The sequence below is a fragment of the Lithobates pipiens genome, unplaced genomic scaffold (assembly GCF_037356315.1).
Source record: "Lithobates pipiens isolate NorthernLeopardFrog02 unplaced genomic scaffold, aLitPip1_a1.2 Scaffold_13, whole genome shotgun sequence".
Classification (NCBI taxonomy): domain Eukaryota; kingdom Metazoa; phylum Chordata; class Amphibia; order Anura; family Ranidae; genus Lithobates; species Lithobates pipiens.
Genome location: NW_027507718.1, coordinates 37,665,040 through 37,684,944, shown reverse-complemented (window position 1 = coordinate 37,684,944; position 19,905 = coordinate 37,665,040). Strand labels below are relative to the sequence as shown.

General features: G+C 45.9%; 1 protein-coding gene across 2 annotated transcripts in view; it reads right to left on the bottom strand.

Annotated features, from left to right (window-relative positions):
- VLDLR (very low density lipoprotein receptor) overlaps positions 1-19,905 on the bottom strand; it is a 136,341-nt gene that overhangs the window by 96,807 nt on the left and 19,629 nt on the right. For both annotated transcript variants that reach the window (XM_077475019.1, XM_077475018.1), the window contains exon 2: positions 5,387-5,506. In XM_077475019.1, coding sequence (XP_077331145.1) covers positions 5,387-5,506 — 120 coding nt within the window. The remainder of the gene's footprint in view (positions 1-5,386; positions 5,507-19,905) is intronic.

The following is a 19,905-nucleotide window of genomic DNA, read 5'->3' as shown; positions in this document are numbered from 1 at the left end:
GAGGCTCACAAGGGGAAAATGCTTTTCCCACACAGTCAAAATGGCCACCGGACAGCGCCATGCAGTGACAGAAAAAAAAAAAAAAAAAAAAAAAAAACACAAAAACAAACAGAACAGTGCTGTCTGCATTCAGCAAGAACACCCACAGACACCTTTTGGGACCCCCCCCCCCCCCAGACCGGGACCAGGACGAATGACAGCGGCGGAGCTGCGAGACCCCACCAAGAAGATGGATGCGGCAGACTACAGGGGACGCTGGCTCCTGTGTCAGGTAAGTGACACATAATGGACTACTATGCGATGTATGCATGCATAGTAGTCCATTATGCTTTGCCTTTGCAGGGAATGAAAGAGGAAGTAAACTCATCAGGGTTTACTTCCTCTTTAATGATCATGGTTTCCTGTGCTTGATTGGCCAGCAAACTGACCTAAACCCCATAGAGAATCTGTGGGGTATTGTCAAGAGGAAGACACCAGACCCTACAATGCAGACAAGCTTAAGGCCGCTATCAAAGCCACCTGATCGCCTCCATGCCACACTGCATTGATGTGGTAATTCAGGCAAAAAGAGCCCCAAGTATTGAGTACATACTATACTGTACATACTTTTCAGTAAGCCAACATTTCTGTATTAAATTTTATTGGTCTTATAAAATGCCAATTTTCTGAGATTCAGAATTTTAGGTTCACTAGCTATAAGCCATAATCAAAATAAGAAATGCTTGAAATTTCACCAATGTGGAATTCTACTACTCAGAGGAATATGTGAGGTTGACAACATAAATGGGAGGGCTCAGGGACCCCTAATCGGGTGTGGCGACACAGATGGGGGGGGGGGGGCTGAAGGATGTGCGAATCCCCCCTACTCCATTTTTCTTGCCCCCTGGGCCTACCCTCCCTGCTGGAGTGTACCCCTTCCCCTACCCCTTTAGCTTACTTTACCCTCACATCTGAGGGAAATCCTGAAAACATGACCTGTTGGGGGGGCCTGAGGACTGGATTTGAGAAACACTGCTTTAAATGAACGTTGACTCATGAGTCGACATCAAATATCACCCCATACTTGCTAATGAACCAAAAGTACCAACACAAGGGACATAAGGAGCTTCATACTCACGAGACTTATCCCAAATTGGGAACACAGTAGTCTCGACCCAGGGATGTAAAAGGTTTTAATTCATATATGCTCTGGAAGTCGAGATGCAGACATTGTAAATACAACAAGTTCTGCCCTTTGTAACCAAGTATGTTTACAGCTACTGTATTGTTATTTTGCAAATAAAGAATTAGAAAAAAAAAAAAAAAGTGAAATATCACCAATGCATCTATATAAATATAAGAGTGCCAATTTAATTACTGAAATTTTGCTGATATTTGACATTCTGCGTATCCAACTCCCCACTAAGCTCAATGTCAATCCATGTGTGGCCATCTAAAGATGGACCAGCAGATTTACATGGACTTACATAAGCAGATCTACAGCCAACATAAGTTTTAGTAACAGGATTAAGGTTGTACATTAAGCCAATCATGATTAGCTTAGTTCCACTGTTAAACATTAAAATGGTCTAATGCAGCCACCAGTGTTAAAGTGGTTGTACAGCCACTTTAACCACTTAACGACCGCCGCATGCCATTGTACGTCATCACAATGGCATGTACAGGCACAAGCACGTACATGTACGTGCTTGCCTTCCAGCGGGTGGGGGGTCCGATCGGACCCCCTCCCGCTGGATGCGGCGGTCCGGTTCGCTTCAGGAGCGATCCGGCATAAGGGGATGGCCGTTTGCTCCTGGCGAATGAGAAGCTTCGCTCCCACTGTATTGTATACACAGGCAGGGAGGAAGTGATGTCATTCTCCTCGGACCGGACTACGAGGAGAGGACACAGTAAGTCTGCACCAAAACACACAGGCACACAACCCCCCTCCTTCCAGTCACAGTGTCACTGATTGCAGTGATCATTTATTTACCGATCACTGCATTTAGTGTCAGGTGTAAAAGTAAAAAAAGTGTCAGGGCAGTTAGTGTTAGGTCCAGGGTAGCCCCCTACCACCCCCCCCAATAAAGCTTTAACCCCCCTGATTGCCCTTAGAGTTAACCCTTTGACTAGGTAGCTAGTTTTTTAGGTTCGCCGCCAGGTTTTTATAGCGCTAGGTACCCCCATATACTACCCAATAATGGTAGTAACCCCCTGATTGCCCCTAGTTAACCCTTTCACTAGCGATCACAGTATAAGTGTCACTGGTGACGCTGGTTAGCCAGTTAGTTATTTAGGTTCCCGTCAGGTTTTTATATAGCGCCAGGGACCCCCTATACTACCCAATAAAAATTTGAACCCCCCCCCCCGATTGCCCCTAGTTAACCCTTATACGGTGATCACTGGTGAAAGGGTTACGGGTGACTGGTTAGTTAGCTTTTTATAGCATCAGGGCACCCACCATTTGTTACCCAATAAAGGTTTAACCCCCTGATCACCCGGCGGGTGATATCAATTAGGTTTCAGGGTCAGAGTCTGCGTCGCCCCAGGCAGCGCTAGGTTAGTGCCAGTACTGCTAACACCCACGCGCAAAGCATACACCTCCCGTAGTGGTATAGAATCTGAACAGATCAATATCTGATCACATCTATACTAGCGTCCCCAGCAGTTTAGGGTTCCAAAAACAAAACAAAAAAAAAAACGCATTGTTAGCGGGATCAGCCCAGATACCTGCTAGCACCTGCATTTTGCCCCTCCGCCCAGCCCACCCAAGTGCAGTATCGATCACTCACTTACAAAACACTAAACACATAACTGCAGCGATCGCAGAGTCAGGCCTGATCCCTGCGATCGCTAACAGGTTTTTTGGTAGCGTTTTATATTTAAATCTGGAAGGCGGTGCTTGGTTTTTGGGGTCCAGTATGTGGCTAGGCTCCCAAAAAGTCCCCCACATGTGGTATCCCTGTACTCGGGAGAAGCAGCGGAATTTTGGGGTGTAATTTGACTTATGCCCATAGCATGTGTGAGCAATATATCATTTAGTGACAACTTTGTGTAAAAAAAAAAAAAAAAAAAAAAAAAATTGTAATATTCCTGCAACTTGTGGCAAAATATAAAATATTTCATGGACTCAACATGCCTCTCAGTAAATAGCTTGGGGTGTCTACTTTCCAAAATGGGGTTATGGGGGGGGGGGGGGGGGTTGTGTTATTTTGGCATTTTATGGCCTTCGAAACTGATAGGTAGTGGAGGAGTGAAATCAAAAATTTGCACCCTTAGAAACCCTGAAGGCAGTGATTGGTTTTCGGGGTGCTGTACGTGGCTAGACTCCCAAAGAGTCCCACATATGTGGTATCCCCGTACTCAGAAGCAGCAGAATATATTTTGGGGTGCAATTTCACATACAACTATGGCATGCGTGAGCAATATATCATTTAGTGACAACTTTGTGTCAATCACTTGGGACAAAAATAAAATAAAAAATATTCAATGGGCTCAACATGCCCCTCAGAAATTTCCTTGGGGTGTCTTTCCAAAATGGGGTCATTTGGGGGGGGGGGGGGTTTGTACTGCCCTGTCATTTTAGCACCTCAAGAAATGATAGGCAGTCATAAATTAAAAGCTGTGTAAATTCCAGAAAATGTACTCTAGTTTGTAGACGCTATAACTTTTGCGCAAACCAAAAAATATACGCTTATTGACTTTTTTTTACTAAAGACATGTGGCTGAATACATTTTGCCCTAAATGTATGACTAAAATTAAGTTTATTCGATTTTTCTTACAAAAAGTAGAATATATTGTCTCAAAATTTTCGGTCTTTTTCCCATTTATATCGCAAAAAATAAAAATAGCAGAGGCAATCAAATACCACCAAAAGAAAGCTCTATTTGTGGGAAGAAAAGGATGCAAATTGTTTGGGGACAACATTGCATGACCGCGCAATTACCAGTTAAAGCAGTGCGAAATTGTAAAAAGACCTCTGGTCCTTAGGCTGTTAATTGGTCCGGGGCTGAAGTGGTTAAGTGGTACCTGTAGGTGCTTGCATTCTCTCCTATGAAGACAAGCACCGATGACAATCGGCGCATGTGCCCTTTTCTAATAGGGGTCATGCTGTGACTTGTGGCTCCCACATGCATGTGCAGGAGTGACATGTGACTCTGGCCAGTCAGAGCTGGAGTTCACGACCCCGGAAGGAAGAGGGGCGAAGATAGACACTCCCTGCGGACAATGGAGACATTGCGGGCTTCGATGTCAGGCAAGCGACACATAAATGGGCTACTATGATGCATAATAGCCCATTATGCTTTACCTTTGCAGGGAATAAAAAATTTAAATCCAACCACCATTTAAAGCAGAGCGCCACCCAAACGTGGATGCTCTGCTTATGCCTCCTCCCCACACTTCGGGGGGGGGGGGGGGGGAAGAGAGATCCCACTGCTGGCCCCCCCTCCTTTGCCCATCAAAGTGCAGCACACTTGGGAAATGGTTTCCCTTACAAGCAATGACAGCCTCCAAGAGCTGATGGAAAAATCTGGGGTGCCGTCATTGCGGGATCCCTGAACAGACAAGGATCCCAATATTAAACATCAGCAACTACAGCATTTTCTTAATTTTTTTCAGAAGGAGGCTGGACTGCTAAGAGGCTGACTAAAACAAACTTTGATGTCAAAATTAACAGGCATCCACCCCAATAATTTATACGAGGCAATTTTTGTAGGTGTAAAGCAGAAACAAAAATAACAAATAGGCAGGCTTACCTGGAAAACATGAAAGGTTTCTTCTGCAAAGTAAATTTACCTTCCTAGTTGCAAGTCCTGAATGTACAGTGAGCCACACATGCACAGCTCACATTGCAAGACACACTGCCAGGATGACTGCAACCAAGAACCTAGAGAGCGTCAGACCATTGAAGGCAAGTATGCATGCTTTTATTGTGATCCGAGAGACTGTTCACATGGACCTGGAACTTGCTACATGACTGAACATGCCAGTAGTAGACATACCAAGACACACAAATCCTCATTCACTTCATATTTCTAGCAGCAAAGATAGCTGCTGCAATGGCCTGATGAAACTTAACGGACTGGGATTATGCGCAATGAGAAAATTGTGCGCCTTACAGGACAGACAAACTGATAGGTTATGGAAACCCTGGCTCACCTCTCTACAAACTGAAATGAGACAAGATACTACATATTGCCTCTCCGCCTCTGGTAACAATGTTATCTACTGTATGTTCCTAGGTTACACCCTCCTGAGGTATAAACACATTTTTGTTCTAGTCTCATTATGAATATCTCAGAATATGTTGAATGTGTGTAATGACATTGTAATTTGTTTTCAATTTTTTGTACTTCCTAATGACATTTCCTTTATTGTTCAAATTACAATTGAAATAGAACTTACTGCATGAGCTTTCATCTGATCCATCAGCGCAGTCCTCATCTCCATCACACCGCCATACTTCCGTAATACAACGGCCATTACTACACTGAAAGTGATGCTCGTCACACAATGTTCTTGCTCCTACAAAGACAAACATTTAACAAAATTCAGGTTCAGCAATAGCTACACACATTCCATTATAAACAAATTTTAAATGCTCACTATATACAGTAGTAAAAATTCTGATTAAATGGAGGGCATTGACAGATCTACACCGACTTTAAGGTTGAGACCACATAAAAGTTCTAAAGTAGTTTTTCCACTTGAGGCTACACAAGCTGGATGGTCCAGCTTAGGTTATGTAGAACTAAAGTCAACCTTCCATCTTTTAGAGAAGATGGTTCCGCACAACTGCAGCCACTAAGTAGTTTGCTACCTGTGGCTAACGTTCAAAGCAGCTAGCTTGGATTCTGACAAACACCACACACACACACCTTTGATCATTGTCTCACACAACCCTCCCCTCCCCCCCTCCCTGTGTGAGGTCTGGCTATATGGACAGAGTCAGAGGGACTCCTACCACCATCTGAATGATCTCGGTAAACCAAGATCTTCTGGACCCCTGTGGCCACCAGAATCACCTCCTTTCGTTCCTGTGGAGAAGACATGGAAGTAGCAGAACTGGAGGAAACAGATCAGTGAAAACCGATCCCATGGGAAGACTAGTGCATCCATTCCTTGACACAAAGTGGTTGACTTTGGACGCGAACAAGTCAGTTTGGAATACCCCATTTCTGACATAGCTAGGAAGATTTCGGGATGAAGAGACCATTCATTGTTGGCAATTTAAGTGGTCTGCCTGCCCTGGAATGAAGATTGCTGATAGGAAAGGAATGTGTTCTGCCCAAGCTAGAACATGACTCACCTCTTGGGCAGGCGATTGATGCAAGCCAGAGCTGTGGCATTGTTGGATTAAATCCTGACAGGGCAATCCCATAGTCCGACCATCCAAGATTCTAGGGCCAGACATACTGCTTGAATCTCCAAAATGTTGCTAGGCAAGGTCCTTTCTAACTTGGACCCATTTACCCTGGACAGATTCTTCCAGGACTGCTCCCCAGCCTAGAAGGCTGGCATCTGTCTCACTTTCCAGGATACTGGCAGAAAAGATTTCCCCTTTTGGAAGTTGCTGGATATCAACCAATTTCAGCTCTGATGTACATCGGGAGCCAAGCGTATTGGAAAAGCTAAAGCCTGAATTTTTGTTCCAGACCAACAGGATGGCGTTTTGTAGCAGTCTTGAGTGAAACTGAGCATAAGGGACGGCCTCAAAGGAGGCCACCATTTCCCCAAACAAACATCTCATGCACATCTGAATGAAGGATCTTTGTTCTGATAAGTTGAATTAGTCCTGTAATGGAATGGATTCTTGTCTGGGGTACGAATACCTCCCTCTGTAAGGCATCTATGACCAGCCCTAAGTACTGTAATCTCCTTGATTGAGGATTTTTCTAGGTTCAGTATCTAACCCAGAGATTCCAGGTAGTTTACAACTGTGACCAGACTCTGGTTTAGACCTGAGACTGAATGATTAAAAGCAGTCTAAATAGGCTAGGACAGTTATGCCTTGAGCCCTTAATCTGGCTAAAGGAGGTGCCAGAATTTGAGAACACCTGTGGTGTTGTGGCTAGACCAAATGGCAGGGCCAAATGAAACTGATGATTTTCTATTTTGAAGCGCAGAAATTTCGGCAGGTGGATATATGCTTTGATATATTATATTATAATCTATATCTCCCCTCCTTGCAGGATGGAACAACCGATCTGATTGACTCAAAGAATCGGATATTTAAGTGCCGATTCAGATCTTTGAGATCTAGAATGGGTCTTGCCTCTGGTTTTGGAACAGTGAAAAGGTTTGAATAAAAACCTGTGCCCTGTTCCTCTAAAGCATGGGTCTTCAAACTACGGCCCTGCAGTTCAGGAACTACAATTCCCATCATGCCTAGCCATGTCTGTGAATGTCAGAGTTTTACAATGCCTCATGGGATGTGTAGTTTTGCAACAGCTGGAGGGCCGTAGTTTGAGGATCCCTGCTCTAAAGGGAACCTCTGATATCACCAACCTGGGATAATAGATCCAGCATTAGAAAAACTTCTCTGGATCCCTGTGAACATCTTAGAAAAACAAGCCGACAGAAAATTCTCAGAACTCTAGTTTGTAACCTAGAGAAGCTGAAGAAGCCACCCATCTGTCTAGACATTGTTCCTGCTAGATCTTTTAAAATTGCAGGAGCGCCCCCCCCCCCCCCCTCCGAACAAGCAGGGACACCCCCTAATAAGGAGGCTTTAGCATTATGCTTTGTGGGCTGCCCCAAGATCTCCTTAGACCCTGGTGCTGAAGAATAAGAGGGTCCTGAGCACTGTATGGGGATCTGCTATGTTTAGACCCACTATGGAGAGATATAGCATCAATCTTTGCCAAAATTACAAATGGTAGAAGAAAAAACCTCTTGTGTGATATATACTGGGATTAAAGCTCTCAGAGGATGACATTTTGGAAATGGATTTAGTTTGTTGTGAAACCATTGACCCTTTAAAAAAGGTAGTACCTGGTCAATTTTCCAGCCATAGCCTGAAGCACAAAAGCAGAGGCACTTCCAAAAAGAATGTACACTTCTAGGATATAGGCCAGTGCTATAAGCTGCTATTAATACCCAGCCTGGTAAAGTAATAATGTGTTAAAGGAAAAAAGCCTGTCACTCAACCTGCAGTAAGCCACCTTCTGCTCATGTGTCCCTCCATGACCAGCAGCAGCTACACAGTGCTTTAAAAACTTCCTCCATGTGTGGCCGGCAGCTGACGCCGTTAAAAAGGTGGGGGGGGGGGTAAAAACCATGTGTTTTTTTGTTTAAAAGACAAGAGCTTTTGGCATATAGGTCCCACAAAGGGAAAGATTCCAACATTGGGGGTGCAGGAGGAGAAAGTCTCCCCTTTTACTGGAGGATCTGCAACGGAGGAGAGGAGGAGAAGTGAAGGCTTCTGACAGCACCATTCAAGCATCAGGCGGTGAGTGCTCAATACAGCCCCCAGTGGTGACAGGCATGACTACAAACACACACAAAAAAAAAAAAAAAAAAAAAAAAAAAAAAACGCAACCTGCAAGGCAAAGGCATAATGAGCTAGTATGCATAGCATACTAGCTCATTATGAATAACTTACCTGAGAAGGAAGCAGTCCTCAATCTTCACCGCTGTCATGTATCCCGGAGTGACTTCCGGGTCTTGCTGCTCCGGTGCTGTGATTCCCGCGCACGGGAGCCAACACGAGTGGCATATTGCCATGATCTACGGCCTGCTCAGTGTGCCACTGTCTACAGCGCATGCGATGTAGACAGTGTTGCCTGTCTTTGTAAATATCTCCTAAACACTAAATAAATAATATATTTATATATATATATATATATATATATATATATATATATATATATATATATATATATATATATATATATATATATAAGAAATTCATAAAGAAAATCTTTCCTCACTGCAGGGTCATCTGAGATAAACCCAAGCTTCACCCCTCACGGTAGGCTCCAAAACCTTCAGGCACAGGGGAACCTAGAGGTTACCCACAATCCTGGACCTGCAACAGCACCCTGCCAGTAAAACTATGGCCTTCCCCCAAAAAAAAAAAAAAAAAAAAAAAAAAAAAGTACTGGATCCCAGGGTCCAGCTCTCCAAAAAAGCATTTGCAAGCAAAACCTTGTTTCTGTGGGCACGAGGCCTGGGTACCATTCCTTTAGCCCATGAAAGGACACTCTGAACAGATCTGGTCAGCATGGCTAGCCCCACAGCTTTACTCGTGACCAACACCTTAGACACTGGTGAAAAAAACCGACTCCCAGTAGTGGGAGGGGGGGGGGTTATATAGGGAGTGCAATTCTTGCCTTAGGATGTGCCAGTGTCCGCGCCCCCCCCCCCCCCCCCACATCAATGGCCCTATAACCCACATAGTAACGACTATGGCTCTGTGTCCCCTGAGGTATGAAAAGTAAAGCATTTTAAAAATTAGAACTCAACTTTTCAGCCAAGGAAGATACCATCTCAGTCAGTTTAATCTACAGCTGCCATGTGGCTGCACATCTGATCAGCTATGACACCAGCCATTTGATGGTTTGACAGTTAGGCTGGCTATACACTATCCCGGCTAGTTCAGCAGGAACCAGCTGAAATTCAAATGGTTAATGGGCAGGCTGAGTGTACCAAGTTGGGCGATCAACTTAGTTGAGCCAGCCTGCTGGATTCTCTTGCAATCACCATCTTCTCCCAGCATATTTTACCAGATCTGGCCCTTTAAAATGGCCCGCATCAGAAAACAAAAAAAAAAAAAAAAAAAATTAAATTTTTTTTTAAACTGCATAGTAAAATTTGGCCTACCACAGCACCACTGTTAGCAGCAGGAGCCGACAAGAGCACATCAAGCTCAGGAGCTGAATATTTGTTTCCTAGGTTTAAAGACACCTGGATGTTAGTATGCCAAGGGACAGTCCACTGCTGGAATAGCAGGTGCCATGTGCCAGAGGATCAGATAAGTAAAAAACAAACATTTTATCCCTTGCAGCGGGGCTGTGCCCACACAAATTTAAATTCTGACCCTGGGTTACAAGCTACTACCTTCAGGTGACTGGACAACAGCTAAACTTTTGGATATGCCCCCATGGGCATGCTTTAACCTTAAATCCAACCTGTGAGTTTTTCTGCAATGTTGAGTAACAGAACAGGTTGTTGGCTTCTATTCCACGATAGTCAAATTTACATTTTAGCCTTTGTAAATCCTCCTCTAACAGTACAGGGCACAGGCTGGATATTCAAAGACCCTGGACATCCCCAAAATAAAGGCAAATAGAACTGTACCAACAGAATAAGAACACTGGTCAAGCGTGCAGAAGAACAAACCTCACGTCTGAACACTGCATTTACAGAGGCCTGGACACCTGGTAGAACTTGAAAGTATGAACTAAAGGCCTTAGAAATTTGAACAAACGTTTGGATGGGGGTATGAAGGGGAGAGATCAGCCAAGAGCAGATGCCTAATGGGTTCAAAAGGGTGGGTATGAAGACTATGAGCATGTTGATTAGCACCAGGGTGGATATCAAAAAAAAGTTTGATTTTCAAATTTTAATAAAATGCTTTTGTAATAAAAATCTAAAGATATTAATGTATCTCAAATAGAAAATGTAGTTTAGTTTATTCAGAATGAAAGGCAGCCTAGTTATGTAGCATGAGGCTGTACATTTTGAAAATTTAGTTCAGGAATATGCCTTTATCCCATTTTATAAAACTCTATGTACACCACAAACTGTACGATTCATTTGGTTCTGATAGCACGGTTTTACTAACCTGACAGCTTACGCCAACTAGGAAACCCTAATTTTGTTTGCAAATTTTAAAGATTTTAAAGCAGAGGTCCACCCTAAAGTGGACCTTCCGCTCATTGGAATTCCAGGATACAGTACAGGTATCTGCACCCACTTCCAGCGTAGATTCTGCAGAAGGTACGCCCCTTTTCCGCAGAAGCTACACCCCTTTCCGAAAGTCTCCCGCTGCCTGCTGGGAAACACAGATCCCAGAGGCAGTGGACCATCCTCATTGCGCAGCGCAACTCACGCATGCGCAGTAGGGAACCGGGAAATGAAGCCAAAATGCTCCACTTCCTGATTCCCATACCCAAGATGGCGGCGGCAGCACCCGAGAGAGTCTCTCGGGTGCCGACATCGCGGGCACGCTGGATGGGTAAGTGTCATTATTTTAAAAGTCAGCAGCTGCAGTATTTGTAGCTGCTGGCTAAAAAAAAAAAAAAAAAAAAAAAAAAGGACTCCTGCTTTAACTACCAGCACAAATAAATCTTTACATTTACAAAGCACCTGTCAGTTCAGATCCATCATGGCAGTGCCTATTAGCAGGCATCCATTCACCTGCTGCTGCATCTCACCTTGTTGTGTCATTGCTGCTTCACCAGCTAAACTAATGTGAATGGGACAGTTGGCACATCAAGAGCAGGTCAGAGGAGCTGCTGTGGGACAATGAGTTGCTCTTTAAAAATAAATTTTTGTACTCACTGTAAAATCCTTCTCTGGAGTTCAGACTCAGCTCCTTTATTCTTGACCATCGGGTTGTTATGCAACCTTCAGGAGAGGACTAGGCAGAACATGCCAACATGTACAAAAACAAAACTTTCTAGTTCCACCCAAGGGCCAGTCCCTTCAGTAACAAACACCCAGCCCGATTCCTGCAGCCTCAGTATGTCAACGAGCAGTATAAAGTAGTCAATAGGAGGGGAGGGTGCTGTGTCAGTCTGAACTCCAGAGAAAAGGATTTTACGGAGAGTACAAAAATCCTATTTACGGTCACAGCTCCTTTATTCTTCATCAGGATGTCCCCAAGCAGTGTCATAAGGGGTGGGAAACAGCATTAAACCCCCCCCCCCCCAACCAGAAGTGCTCCCCAACAGGGAAGTCACCACCTTACCCCATCTGCATCAGAACTTGCGATTAACAATGCATTATACTCAAAATTCAACTTTTGATAAAACTGAAAAATAAAAGTGCAATTGCAACATTACACAACCACCTGCAAAACTTTGCAGCCAAAAACAGGCCTCAGCCAATGCACTTACATCTACTTTGCAGAATTTTGTAAAAGTGTGAATGGATGGCCACCTTACACACTTGAGCGACTGACACTTGATGTTGGAAAGCCCAAGAAGTTCCAATTGCCCTGGTGGAATGGGCTGTGACAGGAAAGGGGGGCACCTTCAAGGCGTAGACCTGTACCACAATCTGTCTGATCCACCTGGAAATTGTGGCCGATGAGACCACCATACCTTTTTTCGGACCAGCTATGGAAACAGTCTGACTGTTTGTATAGCTACAGGCACCATTCAGATATCAATCTTTCCGGCTGGCTATTCTGTGCATAAGAACGATCACAGCGACAGTTCCGCCACTTTATCATTCCTATAGACAATGGGAGGGGACGTTCCCCCCCCCACCCGGTGCTTCTCCGAGTGCTCTGGTGCCATCGGGGGCCCAGAGAAAGAATCGCCTGCTGGATGACCATAGAGATTTCTGGTGACCAGATTGTCATCGGTCATCTCTATGACTGGAGGCCTGGCTGCAACATTATGACATCACGCCCGGGTACCCAGAAATAAATGAGGCTGCTATTACGGCTGTCAGCATGAGATCTGCAAATATCCCCCCCCCCCCCCCCCGATTTCATGCTTTCCAGCCTGGAGAGGTGTGTGGGTCTTCGGTCCTATTTATGGAGAGATGTGGGGTTAATGTCAGATTCCTATTACAAGGGATGTGTACATTCTTTGTAATACGGAAAAATAAAAAGCACCCTGTCCCCGGTAGCTCGCGATCAGAAGCGAACGCACACGCAAGTCCCGTCCACATATGCAAACGCCACTGAAACCACACATGTAATCTATTGCAGCGCATGCAAAAAGTCTAGCACTAGGCCTCCGCTGTAACTAAACTGGTAACAAAAAATATATATATATATATATATATATATATATATATATATATATATATATATATATATATATATATATATATATATATATATATATATATATATATATATATATATATATATATATATAAATAAATAATTTAAAGTGTCACCTATGGAGATTTTTAAAGCGGGGAGTTCCGCTTTTTTTTTAAAGCCAGCAGCTACAAATACTGCAGCTGCTGACTTTTAGAACAACGACACTTACCCGCCCAGCGCGCCCGCGATGTCGGCACCCGAAGCTGATCTCTCGAGTGCTGCCGCCACCATCTTGGGTATGGGAATCAGGAAGTGGAGCCTTGCGGCTTCATTTCCTGGTTCCCTACTGCGCATGCGTGAGTCACGCTGCACAATAAAGATGGTCCCCGCTGTCTCTGGGATCCATGCGTTTCCTAACAGACAGCAGGGGACCCGCAGGAAGTGGCATAAATATCTGCAGATTCTGCGTATCTATGCCGGAAGTGGGTGCAGATATCTGTACAGGTATCTGCACCCCCCTGAAAGGTGCCAATTGTGGTGCCGGGGGAGGGTTCCAATGAGCGGAAGTTCCACTTTAGGGTGGAGCTCCGCTTTAAGTAATCAAGTGTGCAATTTTAAAGCGTGACAGGCAGGCTCTATCCTAACTTTGCGCAATATTTAATTTCCATGAACTAAAAATGAACAAACACTGAGATAAGTTAGTGACCACCATTTTTATTCCCTAGGGTGTCTGCTTAAAAAAAATAAAAAATAAAAAAAAAAAAAACACCTTTGGGGGTTCCGAGTAATTTTCTAGAAAAAAAAATTATGATTTTTACATGAAGAGAAGCGCCAGAATAGGCCTGGTATTGAAGTGGTTAAAGTCATCCAACAAGGCTCCAGAGAGCCACTCGCCAAGGAAGGGTAGATCTGTCGAGGCTCTTAGATGCCTGGTCTGCAGAGACTGAAGCCCTGGATAACAAGGGGAGGGTATCCAGGGCCATGTCACAAACGTACTTAAGGCCTTGCACTAACTGGTCTGGTAGTTCTTACGCAGACAGGGGAAGCCTGTTGCTCCAATTCGCAGTGCAAAAGTTTTGCCCACTCAGTAAGCGTCTGAGACAAGTGCGGATGCCAGTACTGGTCATATTGCTGACCCCACAACCGTAAACAGGCCACTGCCTCGGTCTTCCTGTCCGTGGGGTCCTTAAATGCAGGAGCCTCCCTCTACTGGGACCAAGGTTACTTGGGGAGGTCCACAACCAGATGAGGTTTTTTTTTTTTTTTTTTTTTTTTTAAAGGCTCTCCTCAAAGGGGTAACGCACTGCCATACTTTTGGGGCCGAAAATGTCTGTTTTGGTCTACCCCATTCCTTATGTATGAACTTCTCTAAATAAGTCAGATACGGGAACACCTTAGGTGTGTGGGCTGACTTACGGGACCCAAAAGGGACCGCTACATCAGCAGAGGATCTGCTGTATCCTGAATCTTCAGGGTATCATGCACAGCTGTGATAAGTGCAGCAACTAGCGCTTTGTCACGTGTGGACGGGGACACATCCTCACTGTCCAATCGGTCCTGGTCAGTGTCATCTGAAACGACAGCAGGGGCCACCAGTCTCAGCAGGGTCCAAGTCTGTATCATAGTTCGCCCCTGAGGATTGGGGGGGGGGGGGGGGGGGGGGGGGGAATGACAGTGGGAGTGCAGAGGCTGCTTTACCACCTTTGCGCCGACGCACCGCCTCCATCCTGGCAACGAAAGGGTCAAGGACTGCTGACAAAGCGTCCAGAGGCACTGCATTATTAGCAGGTGAGCCAGTTGCAATTGCCTGGAGTTCAGGGGAAGAAACCCAGTTTCTGAAACCATCCTACCCCCACCCATCTGCCACCTGTTGGGGGACTTAGGACAGGTGAATAGTCCCACCCTCCTAGCTGCTGCAGCCTGAGGGGCCCCCACCGCAGGACTCTCCACCCTGACTGAGTTCTGCGCCAGTCAGCTAGTAGCGAATGTGTCAGTTCAAGTGTCGGAGAAGAACCCGCTCTGTTCTGAGCCTCAGGGATCAGTGCTGGTCATAAAAACAGTGCTGGGCTACAACAGAATGGCCGCTGAGCATCCAGTATAAAGAAGGACATAAATCACAGGGAAAAATGGCCAAACTCCAGTAAAATGGTTCCTGACCATGCTTCTCCTGAGTCAAACAACCGAAGAAAAAAAAAAAAAAAAAAAAAAAAAGTCAGCTACTGACTTTTAAACATTAACCACTTGCCGACCGCCGCACGACGATGTACGTCGACAGAATGGCACGGGCAGGCATAAGGGCTTACATGTACGTCCTTGCCTGCCCGCGGGTCGGGGGCCCGATCGGGCCCCCGCCCGGTGCCTGCGGCGGTCGGTATTCGTTCGGGAGCGATCCCGGACGAGGGGACGGCCATTCATTCATGGCCACCCCCTCGCGATCGCTCCCGACGAATGAAAATGTCCCGTGACATCACTTCCTCTCCTGTAATGTAAACACAGGAGAGGAAGTGATGTATTCTCTCCTCCGTGTCGGTATTTTTCGTTCCGGCACCGAGGAGAGAGCATCGGTGAGTTGCACAAGCACTACACAGTAGAACATGCCAGGCACACTCACACCCCCCCTTTACCCCCCGATCACCCCCAATTACCCCTGCCCCCCCCAGTCACAGTGACACCAATTGCTTTTTTTTTTTTTTGCATTGGTGTCATTTGTGACTGTAATAACTGTTAGGGCAGTTAGGGTTAGCCCCCTTTAGTTCTAAGGTACCCCCCTAACCCCCCCAATAAAGGTTTAACCCCGTGATCACCCCCCGTCGCCAGTGTCACTAAGGCTGGGTTCACATTGCAGCGGTTTACGAGAACGGATGTGATTCGCACCGCACTGCAGTGCAAATCACATCCGATTCGAGTTCAGCCATACAGATAGTATGGCTGAATTCGTGTCGCACCCGCCGCAAACTCGCACGGGACCCTTTTTTTGGTCCGCAGCAGAATCCGATCGCATGGGTGTTCACACCATGCGATCCGAGTTTGCAGATCGCACTGCGATATGCGAACTGATCTGGGGGTGTCATTAACATTTCACTGACACTCCCAGCAGTTCGCATAGGGCAGTGTGAACTGCCGCCGGGAGGCATGTGATGCGGGAACCCGCCGCTGATTCGTGGCGTTCCCACATCGCTACAGTGTGAACCCAGCCTAATAAGCGATCGTTTTTCTGATCACTGTATTAGTGTCACAGGTGACGCTAGTTAGGCAGGTAGGTATTTAGGTTCGCCGCAGCTTTTTATAGCGCCAGAGACCCCCATATACTACCGCATAAAGCCCCCTGATTGCCCCCTAGTTAACCCTTTCACCAGTGATCACCATATAACTGTTACAGGTGACGCTGGTTGGTTAGTTATTTTTTTTTATAGTTTCAGGGCACCCGCCATTTATTACCTAGTCTCACTAGTGTACCCCTAAATTTAGGGGTGTCTACTTTCCAAAATGGGGTCATTTGGGGGGGGGGGTTTGTGCCATCTTGGCATTTTATGGCCTTCAAAACTGTAACGCCCTTAGAAAGCCTGAAGGCGGTGCTTGGTTTTCGGGGCCCCGTACGCGGCTAGGCTCCCAAAAAGTCCCACATATGTGGTATCCCCGTACTCAGGAGAAGCAGCAGAATTTATTTTGGGGTGTCATTTCACATATGCCCATAGCATGTGTGAGCAATATATATCATTTAGTGACAACTTTGTGAAAAAAAAAAAAAAAATTATTTTTTGTCATTATTCAATCGCTTGAGGCAAAAAAATAAAATATTCAATGGGCTCAACATGCCACTTATCAATTTCCTTAGGGTGTCTACTTTCCAAAATGGTCATTTGGGGGGGGGGTTTTGTACTGCCCTGCCATTTTAGCACCTCAAGAAATGAGATAGGCAGTCGTAAACTAAAAGCTGCGTAAATTCCAGAAAACGTATCTTAGTTTGTAGATGTGACAACTTTTGCGCAAACCAATAAATATACAATTATTGACTTTTTTTTACCAAAGACATGTGGCTGAATACATTTTGGCCTAAATGTATGACTAAAATTGAGTTTATTGGATTTTTCTAATAACAAAAAGTAGAAAATATCATTTTTTTCAAAATTTGCGGTCTTTTTACGTTTATCGCAAAAAAAAAAAAAAAAAAAAAAAAAAAAAAAAAAAAAAAATCGCAGAGGCAATCAAATACCATCAAAAGAAAGCTCTATTTGTGGGAAGAAAAGGACGCAAATTTTGTTTGGGTACAACATTGCATGACCGCGCAATTACCAGTTAAAGCAGCGCCAAATTGTAAAAAGACCTCTGGTCATTTACCAGCAAAATGGTCCGGTCTGAAGGTGGTTAAGACATTTGCCTGTCCTGGGAGGCCAGCACCGCAGCTGATGTTTACATCAGCTGGTCAGGTTCTGCCGCCACCATTGCAGTTAAGGGAACCCGGTAGTGTAGCCTTTTATGGCTGGGTCCCTACTGTGCATTCAAGAAGCACACTGCTCACTGGCCCGGCAGAAGGGGGACAGAGTTGCTGATGTAATTCACAGTGGTCTGGTCTCCCAAAAGTGGGGACAGGGTACATGTAAAAACATGTACCTACTCCCCCCTCAAAAAGCTGCCAAATGGGGTCGGGGTCAGACCCATAAGCAGAAGTTCCACTTTTGGGTAGAACTCTGCTTTAAGGAACAAGGCTGCCGGCATCCTTAACCAGTGAATAGCTCTGTCAGCAACAAAGACTACCACCAACTTCCTGCTCTGTGTGACAGTTCCTAAAATGGGTAGAGGGGCGGGCCACCCCAAGAAATCACCTGGTGGCACCGCCTCCTTGTGTTGTCACCGACCCAGCATGCAGCAGTTGATGTCTGAGGGGGGAGGTGTTAAGGCACTGTCAGACAAGAGCCATTCTTTGAGGTCCTGCAGGTATGATTGACGATGGAACTTTTGTTTTTATTAAGAGAATTGTCCAACAGTGCATGTGACACTTTTAAGACTTAGGCTTCATGCACACGAGACGCAGATGCAAACGCTGCTGGACACATGTTGAAACCGGCGTTTAGAAACGCGCGTTTTAGCTGCGTTTTACCGCATTTGCGTCTAGAAGCGTTTAGTTAAGCTATCATAGACCCTCCCCAGCTCAAAAAAACAGTATTAATAACTATTTCAGCAATTTTGTGAGACCAGAGTGAGTAGCAGCAGCTGTGAGAGCTGCAGTGTACTTGTATTTAGCGTGTCACTTGCCACGGCACCTGCCACAAGCTGTGGATTGTCCACTTGCCACATCACCTGCCACGTCACTTGCCACAAGTTGTGGATTGTCCACTTGCCACGTCACCAGCCACATCACCTGCCACAAGTTGTGGATTTCCACTTGCCACGTGACTTGCCACATCACTTGCCACAAGTTTTGGATTGTCCACTTGCCACAAGTTGGGGATTGTCCACTTGCCACATCATCTGCCATGCCACAAGCTGTGGATTGTCCACTTGCCACAAGTTGTGGATTGTCCACATCACCTGCCACAAGTTGTGGATTGTCCACATCACCTGCCACAAGTTTTGGATTGTCCACCTGCCACAAGTTGTGGATTGTCCACCTGCCACAAGTTGTGGATTGTCCACCTGCCACGAGATGTGGATTGTCCACCTGCCACGAGATGTGGATTGTCCACTTTCCACGTCATCTGCCATGCCACCTGCCACAAGTTGTGGATTGTCCACTTGCCACAAGTTGGGGATTGTCCACATCACCTGCCATGTCACTTGCCACGTCACCTGCCACAAGTGGATTGTCCACTTGCCACGTCACCAGCCACCTCACCTGCCACAAGTTGTGGATTGTCTACTTTCCACGTCACCTGCCACAAGTTGGGGATTGTCCACTTGCCACATCACCTTCCACATCACCTGCCACAAGTTGTGGATTGTCCACTTGCCACGTCACCAGCCACATCACCTGCCACAAGTTGTGGATTTCCACTTGCCACGTGACTTGCCACAAGTTTTGGATTGTCCACCTGCCACAAGTTGTGGATTGTCCACCTGCCACAAGTTGTGGATTGTCCACCTGCCACAAGTTGTGGATTGTCCACCTGCCACAAGTTGTGGATTGTCCACCTGCCACAAGTTGTGGATTGTCCACCTGCCACAAGTTTTGGATTGTCCACCTGCCACAAGTTTTGGATTGTCCACCTGCCACGTCACCTGCCACGAGATGTGGATTGTCCACTTTCCACGTCACCTGCCATGTCGCAAGCTGTGGATTGTCCACTTGCCACAAGTTGTGGATTGTCCACTTGCCACGTCACCTGCCACGAGATGTGGATTGTCCACTTTCCACGTCACCTGCCATGCCACCTGCCACAAGTTGTGGATTGTCCACCTGCCACAAGTTGTGGATTGTCCACCTGCCACAAGTTGTGGATTGTCCACCTGCCACAAGTTTTGGATTGTCCACCTGCCACAAGTTTTGGATTGTCCACCTGCCACAAGTTTTGGATTGTCCACCTGCCACAAGTTTTGGATTGTCCACCTGCCACAAGTTTTGGATTGTCCACCTGCCACAAGTTTTGGATTGTCCACCTGCCACGTCACCTGCCACGAGATGTGGATTGTCCACTTTCCACGTCACCTGCCATGTCGCAAGCTGTGGATTGTCCACTTGCCACAAGTTGTGGATTGTCCACTTGCCACGTCACCTGCCACGAGATGTGGATTGTCCACTTTCCACGTCACCTGCCATGCCACCTGCCACAAGTTGTGGATTGTCCACTTGCCACATCACCTGCCACAAGCTGTGGATTGTCCACTTGCCACGTCACCAGCCACCTCACCTGCCACAAGTTGTGGATTGTCTACTTTCCACGTCACCTGCCACAAGTTGTGGATTGTCTACTTTCCACGTCACCTGCCACAAGTTGTGGATTGTCTACTTGCCACGTCACCTGCCACAAGTTGTGGATTG